This window comes from Carcharodon carcharias, chromosome 2 (genome assembly GCF_017639515.1).
Source record: "Carcharodon carcharias isolate sCarCar2 chromosome 2, sCarCar2.pri, whole genome shotgun sequence".
NCBI lineage: Eukaryota > Metazoa > Chordata > Chondrichthyes > Lamniformes > Lamnidae > Carcharodon > Carcharodon carcharias.
The window spans coordinates 115,598,123-115,610,462 of NC_054468.1; the positions used below are offsets into that span (position 1 = coordinate 115,598,123).

The 12,340-nt window shown below is 38.2% G+C and overlaps 1 protein-coding gene across 5 annotated transcripts in view; it reads left to right on the top strand.

The window, feature by feature from the left end:
• Window positions 1-12,036, top strand: part of LOC121269707 (SLX4 interacting protein) — a 115,358-nt gene extending 103,322 nt beyond the window's left edge. For all 5 annotated transcript variants that reach the window (XM_041174551.1, XM_041174543.1, XM_041174560.1 and 2 more), the window contains 2 exons: window positions 5,824-5,930; window positions 10,764-12,036. In XM_041174551.1, the coding sequence (XP_041030485.1) occupies window positions 5,824-5,930; window positions 10,764-11,634 (978 nt within the window). In that variant the 3' untranslated portion in view covers window positions 11,635-12,036. The remainder of the gene's footprint in view (window positions 1-5,823; window positions 5,931-10,763) is intronic.
• The last annotated feature ends 304 nt before the right edge of the window (window positions 12,037-12,340 follow it).

A 12,340-nucleotide genomic window follows, 5' to 3' on the forward strand; every position in this document is an offset into this window, starting at 1 on the left:
TTTCCTTCAGGTGGATTGTCTCTTGTGTCATCTTGCATCTCATCCACTCTTTTATTCTACAGAAGTTCAGACAACCTATTGTGAAAAATCAATTTGCTGACTCATGATCTGGGTGACTATGGCTTTCAGAGTGTTTGCCTGACAATCCTTTGCAACTTCCCCATTTAAAAATCCATCCAGACTACCAGTGATAGTGACAAGCCTTTATATATTACTTCCAGTCTTTGTGAAGCTTCTTTATCCAGAGAGTACTATTACCAAGATGTATGCAAAAGTGTATAAGCAGAGCTGGGGTTGAACTGGGGTTTCTCATCACATTTTTAGGCAGCAAATGTCTCTGATTTGCCTACGCACAGCCCAGTTATAAACCTTCTGGGCCAGAAGTTCGACTTGGACCTGAAGCAGGTGATGAGTCAGCAAAGTGATCACTCTATGTGCCCATACCTGTTGGCACAAAGTCTGAGCCAAATTCAGCACTAGGTCTCATTTGTGTTTAACAGTAAGCTGTGGGGGCTGATGTGGAGGGGGGCAGTCAGATGCCCAGAAGTAGCTTATTGGTACCAGCTGCTGCTGGCATTAGCTGCAGTCCTCAGTTGGGTCCTGGGGGTTGAGGAAGGGATGTTGAGTGGGTAAACACTAGATGCCAGCAGGGAAACAAGTGAAATCCAGCTTGATCTACACTTGGTCCACTATAAAACTAATTAAACTTTAGGAACAAAGGAAACATATGAACTTTGGATTCTGAAACTAGGCATACTGTATCAGAATGCTAGTTTTGCTTTCCAGATTTCTACTCTAAATGCATAGAAAAAAGGAAACCCATTGGAAGTTACATAATCACTTATAGCAGTGGAATAATATCCCTGTGCAAGGACAATAATAATTTTCAACTTTGCTGGTGTTGACTTTCATCAACTTTACTGGCAAATTTTACTGTTTTTTTTCAATTAATTACCCTTTCTGGTGTATATGTAATCCAATATGATGTACCAAAGAATATCACTTGCTAATCTGATTTTGCTTCCCTAAAGGTGGAACTCAGTCATGCATGTGTATGTTTGTGTCTTTTCCTTCATGAGAAAGATCCTTCAGAGGCTAAATTGGGCATTCTTCTGTACTATGCACCCAAATAAGAATGGAAGATGGTGTCAGAGATGCATGCACACACTTCTGACCGGAAATGTGCTGTATTCCATTTTGGTAAAGCGGTTGCATGCTCCTTACCTTACTTCTATCACTGAAAATCACATTGTCCTCTTTTTGCCAACATTTTAACCACAAAAATGTGCATATTCGTTGGATGGATGACAGCCACATACTCAAAGGCCTTCCACTTGGTGAACTGACCTCTGGGTTACGACCTGCTAAATGTCTGTACCTATGCTTCAAGGACACCTGCATAGAATATATAAAGATGGCAGATAAAAGCAAAAAACTGTGGATGCTGGAAATCCAAAACAAAAACAAAAATAAAAATACCTAGAAAAACTCAGCAGGTCTGACAGCATCTGCGGAGAGAAATACAGTTAAAGTTTCGAGTCCGTATGACCCTTCAAGCTGAAGAGACTCTTCAAGTCATACGGACTCGAAACATTAACTGTATTCCTCTCCGCAGATGCTGTCAGACCTGCTGAGTTTTTCCAGGTATTTTTATTTTTGTTTTTGATAAAGATGGCAGACATCGGCACATATAACAGGGAGACAGTTGCCACCAGCTGTGACCTCTGAAAGCTGATTGTTGAAAGGGGCATTGCAAGAGGCAAGGACAAACTAAAAGCTCAGCTGGCTGAGAAAAGGGCCCAGAGGAAAGAGGGCAGCGAATTCTGTACCTTCTCAACCCTCTATCTTCATCTGTGGCAAGTGAGGCTGAGACTGCCATGCCAGAATGGGGCTCCTGAGTTACACCAGGCGATGCTTAACACAGAGTTAACCACCAAGGTGCAGACCATCATCTCATGAGACCAAAGGGTGCCAGAGAATAAATCTTACTGTGAAAAATGCTAATTATTTCAAAGTTGCTAATAAGTTATTCAGATAAGCAGAATACCCTATGCTTTCAGCTATGAGACCACTCATATATATGTGAATTCTTAGTTTAGGATACTATCCGCATTTGGTTTATTTGCATTTTACAGGGTGGACTAAAGAATTATCGATTGATTTTGGCTGGGAAGCTGTGAGTGGAATTTGCATGCTGGGTTCTTTCCTTGGTTTTAGTTGCCTTGACATGATTTTGCTTAAAGCCACTGACGCAATTTTTAACGTATTCTGACATGTAAAGATTTTGTCAAGAAATAAAGTGGTTTGTAAAGATATTTCAAGGGGGGTTTGTACTATCATGAAGGATAGATAATGCTGGTGACGCTAATGCCTTAGTGGATGCCCATAGTCACTTTACTAAAGAGTCTTTAAGCTCTACAGAAATTTTAAAGCAAAAATGCAAAAGTTGCCTTTTTATTAGTTTCTTGTATAAATGGTGAAAGTAAAAAACTGCAGAAGCTGGAAATCCAAAAAAAAATACCTGGAAAAACTCAGCAGGTTTGATAGCATCTGCGAAGAGGAATACAGTTAACATTTCGAGTCCAAATGACTAAGGAAAAATAGAAAAGAGGTGAAATATAAGCTGGTTTAAGGTGGTGGGGGGGGTGGCAGGTAGAGCTGGATAAAGGACCAGTGATAGGTGGAGATTGCCAAAAGATGTCATAGACAAAAGGACAAAGAGGTGTTGACGGTGGTGATATTAGCTAAGATATGTGCTAATGGTGACATTAAGGGTAGAAAGCTGGATGAGCAAGGTACTGATAGCCCTAGTGGGGGTGTGGTGGGGGGAAGGGATCGAAATAGGCTAAAAGGTAGAGATAAAACAATGGATGGAAATACATTTAAAAATAATGGAAATAGGTGGAAAAAGAAAAAATATATATAAATGATTGGAAAAGGGGGAATCGGAAAGGGGGTGGGGATGGAGGAGAGAGTTCATGATCTAAAGTTGTTGAAATCAATATTCAGTCCAGAAGGCTGTAAAGTGCCTAGTCGGAAGATGGGATGCTGTTCCTCCAGTTTGCGTTGAGCTTCACTGGAACATTGCAGCAGACCAAGGATGGACATGTGGGCATGAGAGCAGGGTGGTGTGTTGAAATGGCAAGCGACAGGGAGGTCTGGGTCATGCCTGCGGACAGACCGAAGGTGTTCCGCAAAGCAGCCACCCAGTCTAGCTGCGTTGTGAACAACATTCAAAATTCAGACAAAATATTTCTTACAATATTAAATAGAAATTACTGTGATGAAGAAATATATGATCTAAAAATAACTCCTGACCATCTAATTGCCAGCTCTAATATTAAGCACAGATTGCAATATTTTTATCATCGGAAGTAAAAACTAGTTTATTTTAAGCACAACAATGCATTCCTTTGGTCAGTAAACATCTGGGGCTATCATTGTGTCCCTTTTTTTGTCTTCTAAAAGCTGCTTAATTGATGCTTGCAGGAAGGATTGCTGCGTCAGATTTAGTTTACCATAACAAATGGTTCTAAAAGAGTTTGTGGTGCTCTAGTTGAAGCAGTTGCAAAGATTCTGACTTCATTTCTACCACCCCTATTCTAAATAGAGACTGATTAAGTTTGAGAACATAGAGGAAAATCACAAGAAATACATCCGTATTAGCTCAGTGATTGCTTGGACTTACATTCTGTGTCATGTCCTTTGGCTTTTCTTACAACAGCTTCCCTTTGTGGCTTATTTCCAGCCTGAGGGAGTTTACATAATTCTTTCAGTAGAATTTTCAGCAGTTCCCACAGTGTCTTTCAGTATCGAGGGCTGACTCATACTTGAGTCTTTTAATTGAACAATTCTGCATCTATTTTGTGTGTTCGTTTCATGTTTTGTTTTGTTTTAAAACTACTCTGGGGAATGGGGGAGAGAGAAACACTCACTTATGACCTACCTAAACTGTGATCACTTGTTTTCAGAACTTGTGTTTGTTAACTCTTTCAGGACTGAAAAAGTAATTCTACACCAAAATACCTGCCACAAGGTCTATTGTTAATTCCAGGACTACTATGAGTGAAGAAACATGCTGTATATTTCTTTCATTTATAATATTTAGTATCAGCAATGTATAGGAAACATAATTTTCACTTGCTAAATAAGAAATGTGTTTTGGAAGACAAACCTTGGGAAAGAGAACTTGGGAATTAGAATTACCATATTCATTAGAGTGGGGGAAATTTTGGTAAACATATTTTGGATTAGTGCAGTTGTTTCATTTGGACTGTTTATGGTATCTTACATAGAAAGATATAGGGATAAATAGTATAACAGTTTAGTATAATGTGTTATGTTTTCATAACCAGTGACCCATTGCATGAAGAGTCATACAGACTCGAAACGTTAACTCTGTCTTCCTCTCCACAGATGCTGTCAGACCTGCTGAGTTTTTCCAGCAGTTTTTGTTTCAGATTTCCAGCAAGCGCAGTATTTTGCTTTTAACCCACTGCATGATATGCAATAAACTTTAATATGCTTTATTGATTTGGTTGCACGTTATATTAAATCATGTACTACCATATATTTGTTATATTGTTTATGCCATGCAAGTCCTAAGAACTGCCATCACCTTGGTAATATTTAAGAAATATTATTAAGTTTTCAATAATTAAGTATGGGTACGCCCTTCTCTGGAGGCACTTTAATATTTGACAGCATTGTAGTGAGATATGCATTGTTTCTATATTGTATTGCTATGCTGTTCCTTCTTGGTACTGTGAGATATGCTATTACACTGGTCAGGGCCATTACCAGATACACTAATGGAATCAAAGTCTCCTCCGTTTTGCAGGAAGGATCCTACATTAACGGAGCATGAACTCTCTCAATCCACTTCTGAATGGGCATAGATTGTAGCACAAAGCTTTTCTTAATTTGATGCTAATTGGAACAATTTCACTGAGAGTTTATGCAGCATGTCTAGGATTAGAAATGGCGATTGTCATTCTTGTGCATTGGCATGTTCTTTTGTGATTGAGATTGAGGCAAAGTGGACGTGCCTAACTTTGCTCTGCACAAATCCAGTGATTTATCACAGTGTGTTTACCCAAACATCAGACAAATTGTGAGTAAAATTTTGAGAAGATTGTGTTGAAAGTAAAAACAATAGTTACTGTTGAAATGCACTATTTTGCCTTCAAAGATACCTGAATAGAATTGGTTTTAAATCTGCTCTTAACAATAAACTTGCTTGTTAAATTGTTTCTTTTCAAATAATAGAAAAGTGAACATTGGGATCAGCTGCATTGTTGTACTGTATCAGCTGGAGCTGTGGTGTGGCATGCAGCCAAATAAAGCTGATTCAATACAGTACAGCCGGTGCATTACAGCTGATACTTAAACTTGAGTGCTGGGATCAAGTTTAGGTTTTTAACTATCTCAATAGACAAAATGCAAAAAATGAGTTGATGGAATAAATAATCCCCATTAAAGTCATTATGTTAGCTTTCTGAAGGGACGGAAGTGTATTTCAGGAATTATTAAGTTTATAAACTGTCTTCTATTGTCTTAAAAAGACGCACTTTTACAATTATGTTTGTTGATAACAGCAGACTGTAAAACACAAGCTCCAAAATGTGATTTCATGAGCTTTAGGTATACCTGACCTAGAAATGCTCAATGCTAACAATGGGTGACCCAAATGGAAAGTGTTTCATTTCCCAGTTAGTGATGATATCTCTCTTCTTGCTGAGTGCAACATATAATAATACAAAATAAACAAATTTGTATATAAGCATGCCTGTTTTATAATGAGATACTGCATTTCTTTAACAGGATGCTGAGCATGGAACCTCAGAATACTTTCCTGGGGATTCAGAAATGAAAGAGCTTTGCAATATCTCTGTTTCAACACACAAGAAGAAAGAAGCTTTGAAACACATGTATGTATTACCACATAATTCAACTGAAGAATTTGCTCCCCATCTATGAAATGATAAGTATTAAATCTGACTACTAAAAGGAAAAGTTGAGTTTATGCAACTGTTGAAGAGGCACCATTAGACTGCTATTTTAGAGTTCCTGGCCTGCCAGCATTGGGCATTATCATGGGCGGGATGGGAAAATTGGGATAGCAGCCAAAAGTCAATTAAAGCCACTGGCGGGACCGGAGAATCCCAGCCAGTAAATAAGCAAACATATGCCGCCCTCTTCCATATAGCAGGATTGACTGAAATAAAAAACAAGATCCTTACATTTCTTTCTTTCAGAAATATTGCTTTGATGGTTGTCAAGACACATCTCATCTTTAACACACAAATTGGGCACACCTTAGACCTCATTTTTATGCCTGGGTAAAAGTTTATTGGAGTTTAGCTTTCCTTCCTTCCTGCATCCCACAATGTATTAGTGTTAACTTTTATATCTACTACCTCACATTTTTCTATAACTTTGCAGAGCCTTAACATTTTACACAGATAATACAATGTTGTTCATCAATCTCATCAACTAGTTGATTCCTTGAGAGATGATACTTAAACCATAACAACTTTTAAGCACTTTTAACATAGACAAATGTCCAAAAGCTCCTCACACAAGCATAAACAAAACAAAATGTCAATCTAAAGGAGATATTGAGAGGAGTAGTTAAAATATTGATCAAAGAGGTAGGTTTTAAGGAATGTCTTAAAGGAGGAGAGTTTGGTGGAGGATTTTCGGATAAATATTGGAAAAAAATAAACTGCATAGTGGATTGCAACCCTTTTGTTACTCTCCTGGAGCGGCCATGGTAATAGAACATACCTACCATGTGTGTTGCAATATGTTAAACAGTGAGTAAATATATATGCCCGTATGACAGAGAGTTAGTTGTAAATGTGTTCTGTCTGTTGTGGTGCTGGGAGTCAATGGTAATGTTGACTTCAATTATGCATGTGTGAAGTTCTTTGGAATATTAGTAGTTGGAATATTCTCATCCATGTGCAGAAATTCCTTTTAAGTCCTCTTGCCATTGTCTCTGGTCCATATGGTAATTTAGAAACCATGAAGAAGAAGTAATTATCCTGCTGGCTTCTTATTTCCCAAGCTATTCCAAACGAAGCTCTATTCCCAGTACTATTCAAATTTATATATCCTCCATTTGCACCAGTAACTGGTGTGGATCATCGGCTGCTATTTTTGAAAAGTTATTTTTGGTTGTAATCCCAGTTGCAAGTGAGAAAGTTATAAATTCTAATGACAAAGATACCTTTACCTTATCTAGATTGAGTTTTGAATGGTGATTAGCCCATGTCATGTTTTGGGATTGTTGATATATTTTCATGGAAAGGATGTGTATGATAAATCCTGAAGTGTTGATTTAGATTATTCTCCAAGGTTAGAAATCCTCCTCCAACATGAACCTGCTGGGACAGAAATGGGATTTTATATTAATTAGTCAGGCCTTACATCAGTTTCTTCTGATGATTGTGGATCATTAGGAAATCATTATTTGAGGCACTGACACCATATTAGGATAGAATGTTCTGTCCTGTTGAGCTTCACACAAGCCTAATTTCAATTAGGGATGAGGTAGCAGGCTTGATACACTGCTCTGCAGGCCAACTCCCAGACAAGGAGGGGCCAGGAACCAAGCCTCAACTTCCTGTAGAACATGAAGAGAACAAAGACTTTCATTGAGAGGTCAGTTGATAAAATCTGATAAGAGGGAGACCAAGCAGGTTACCTAAAGAGCCACTTTACACTTCATCTAATTTAGTGCTGACTGACTACAAGCCAGTATATTCAGCCCACAAATTTAGACAGGGTCCTTTATGTTTTTCTCACTCACGCAGCTGACACAGTTATTTGGAGCAAGTGAAGTTTTGTTACATTTGTTACTAGCATTCCATACATAAAATAAAACCACTTAATACATATCCAGCCTCGGCTCGCCATATTACTCTATCTTTGAAAGGGTCTGGAAAAGAGTAAATGAAGATACCTGCAAAAGATGCTGTCTTCAGTTCTGATCACATGGCAGACCTGTTGTTTCATTTCCCAGGATATGCTGTTGCAAATTAAGATATTGGGCAATACAGGCAAACCCTTTAACATGAGACTCTTAGACCACTTATAGAAATGCTCAGCAGCCAAAAGAGTATATTTGGCAAATCCTAAACTTGTAATGGTCTGCTTCCACAATAGTCATAGAATTTATGTCCATTGTCAAATTTACGATGGGATTTTCATCTGTGCAAAGTATCCATTTATCAAACTGACCTGTAGACCAAAATTCTAGCATCTAGTTTCTTGTTTATCATGTTAAGTGGTGTAAAAAGAGTGTAGTTAGAGTTAGCAGTAGCAGGAATCAACATTGCCTTAAATTGAACTGGTAGTTGCTGGGAACAGAAGACTTGGAGAAACTGCTGGTATATCATTGAGCACGTCTCTAGTTTCCTACAGCCTAAAAATAAGTTGGTGGTTTTCTGTAGCCCAAGCTATGCTACTGAAACCTAGTATTAAATTCCTGACCATCCCTCTTCCCTTTAAAATGACTGTCACTCCTCCATTAAAATAAAATTCCACACTCCAAACCAACTTCTTCCATTGTCACAGCACTGACTGCCCTGGTCAAAGCCATAAATGATGGCCTCTGTGACATTGACTGTAGTGCGTTTTCCCTCTCTATCTTCCTCAATCTTTTCACAATGTTGAATAATGCAGATCATTGTTCTTCGCCATTGTCCTGTTTCAGATACTCGTAGGGTCCATTCCTACCTATCTGAATGTAGTCAACACATATCTTACAATTACTTCTCTTTCCTTCCTTGCACTGTCACCTCAGGAGTCCCTGAAGAATTTCTTTGGCCCCTCCTTCTCCTTATGTATATGTTGTCCTGTGGTGACAGCATCCACAGGTGTGGAGTTAGCTGCATAATTATGCTGATACTATCCAACTATACTTCTCAAAATATTTCACTCAATCTTGTGACCACATCTGTGCTATTAAACTTCCCATTCAAAATCTAGTCTTGGGTGAGCCACGACTTCCTTCAGTACAAACAACAAAAAAACCTGAAGCCATGGTTTGCGGTGCTTATCACAAACTCAGCTAGAGCTTAAAAGAATTCTTTTGAGGTGATCTTATTGAAACATATAAGATTCTGAGGGGTTTGACAGGGTAAATGCTGAGAGGATGTTTCCCGTTGTAAGGGAATCTAGAACTAGGAGGCACATTTTAAAACTAAGATACTTCCCTTTTAAGACGGAGATGAGGAGGAATTTCTTCTCTGAGGGTTATGTTTGAAATTCTCTTCCACAGAGAGCAGTGGAGGTTGGGTCATTGAATATATTCAAGGCTGAGTTAGACAAATTTTTGATCTACAAGGGAGTCAAAGTTTATGGGGGGGGCAGGCAGGAAAGTGGAGTCCACAATCAGATCAGCCATGCTCTTATTGAATGGTGGAGCAGCTCAATGGGCTGGATAGCCTACTCCTGCTCCTATTTCTTAGTTCTTATGATTTCATCCACCTTTGGCCATTCGCAGTTCAGTAAAACTGCAGTACCTTGGCCTTCTGCTTGAGCCTAAGCTTCAAACTTCACCATCTTTCTATGACCACAACTGTTTATTTCCTCCAATGGAGGAAACATTATCCACCTCTGCCTCTATCTTACTACTATAACATTGAAACCCTTGTCCATTGTATTGCCATCTCCAGACTCAATTACTCCAGTGTTCTTGCTGGTGTCCTTTCATCTACATTCCATAAATTCCAACTTATCAAAAATATATTTGCTTGTATTCTGCCCTGCGCTAAACCATGCTTGTCCATCATGGCTCCCTATTCCCAACACATTAAATTTAAAATTGTCATCCTTGTCCTCAACTTCTTCCTTGGCCTCCTTCACCCCCACTACTGCAGCCCCTTCAGACTTACTCTTCCCACTGAATCCTTTGGTTTCTGAATCTGGTTATCTGATCTTCCTACCCTCCCCCTGCCACTCAGGTCTCAGAGCTTTCAGCTGCCCAGGCCCTGACCTTCCCAAAACTCACCTTTTCTGCCAAGCCTTTAATTATCGTCCCTAATTTCTGTACCAATTCAGTGTTCTGTTCCTCTTGTTACTCCTCTGTAAAGTGCCGTGAGGCATTTTCTATGTTTCTATCATTTAAATGCTCTTTATCGTTGTATTACCATTGATAGATTTCCAGACCCCAGCACCACAAGCAGGTGAAACAGTATGTGAAGTCTTGTCAATGGCTGATAGTCTCAACTGAGATGGATGAGCCAGGGAATAAGCTTGTCCCACACAGCATTTTGAAATCCTGAGCAAATTAAATATCAAGGTTTTTTAAATCTTTACCGGAATCAGCTTTAAGCACTTCTTTATAGGAACACAACATTCTGCTGCTGCTTATTAAGTATTCAGAGTTTGAAAATATTGGACTTTCCAATTATGGCCACAGAATAAAGACTTGAAACCTTTTCTTTTAATATGTTAACAAGCAGTAACAAGCAATAGCAGAATTCTTTTAGGTTCATTTCAAAAAAAGCATTTTCTTGTTAACCCCACAAAATGTACTTCCTGCTTTTGCTTTTGTACTTAATATAAAATTTATGAAACGAGTATTAGTTTTCACAGCTGGAAACATCTGAACTATATGCAACAGAAATAATTAAAACTGACATTTGAATAACTTTGGGGGAGTTTTCACAAGTATAGAATATTTAAATGAATGTTTTTCATCTGAGTGACAATGAACATCTTAATTCTTACTGGACCTTTCATTTTTTCAGTGTAAAAAAGGCTTGTCGCACAAAAATGGGAAGCTTTAACAAATCCGAAACTAATAATTGCTCGCCAAAAATATTGCATGCTGAAATAGAAGATGAGCAGGATGTAGCCCAATCTGCTACAGGTTTCAGGCATGAGGTTCAGGATATAAATACTGGAAGAACAGAAGATTGTATGAACTCTGTTCAAAGCAAGTTATTACTTCCTGTCATAAAACTGGAAAAATATATTAACAAGAGACAGCCAGCTCAAGAGAACTGCCAACAACAACCGCAATCGATTGAACAGCTGAAGACAGGTTTGAAAAGCACAGTGGGCGGCAATGAGTCAGCACTGCAAGATCCTAAACAAAATGAAGGAAACTCAAAATCACAAACGAAGCGAAGGAGAGACTTCTGTCAGAACGGAACAGATAGTGCCAAGAAGCTAGCTTCAGGGGATTCTCCAGCATCCCTCCATGAGGTTGCAATGGGAATGAATTCTCCTGAGTCTTTAAGAAAATCACCTGCGAGAAAAAAGCTTTTAAAACATAATTCTAATTGTAAAAGGTCAGTCAAAGGTAAACCCAACAATCTTGACCCCACAAAAGAGAATGGATGTGGATCCTTGTTTTCTACAGGCAGTTCTCCCCAAGACTTTTGCTACATGAATAAATGTAAAAAGAGACGACTAACAACACAAACCAAACTGACTAAAAAGTCAGAGAAGGCACCTTCAGGCCTTCTTGGTTCCGAATCTGTGAATTCAGCAACAAGTACAGCATCAGTAGAAGTTGAGTCTGAAGTAAAAAATGTGCCAAGAAAATCGAGACTTCAGCGGCCAAAAAGGCTGGAACATACAGGAATTAATAAATTGTCACACGACAGTCACTAATCGTTGGCACTGTTTGGTTGTGACAGGAGAGGATTTCAATTAATATAGTGCATAAATGAGAAGTCATTTTGTAAAAGCACAACACTCTTGTAATGTTATTGAGGTACCAGCAGTCTTGGATATTTCAGGGTCAGACTTATACTTTGATATTAAATTCATTCCTAAAGGATAATTTATTCTCATTTAATTTTAATGTAGTACTTAAGAAAGCTTCATTTCTTGGTATCTTTAGTCCTGTCTAATTTGATGTTAATCCTACTAATAGTTAGTTTACAAACGATGGAGTTCAGTAATGTGTTTTTAATTTGATTTTAAAATCACACTTTGCTGTCTTAGTGATCTTCATATAATTTCCATTCTTAAGCCTGTTCCACCATGCATTTCACAATAAAGTTTAAATAGATTTAAAACTGTTTATATTATTGTTTGTTTTTCACTTCGCATAAACTTTGGGCATAAATGGCTATCTACTAATATTGGTTTTAGTGTCATGGTGGTTTGATAAGACATATCATGTGTTTGGTGACATTACAGCATTTATTCTTTACAGTAATAAATCACATTAGATTTAACTAATTGGGGATGGCTCAAACCACAGTGACATGAACAAATATTTCCCAATACAATCTAGATTTTCACCTCCCAATTTCTGTTACGCACACAATATATGATAATTTATTCATTTTGAGCAGAGGTTTAGCCTCAT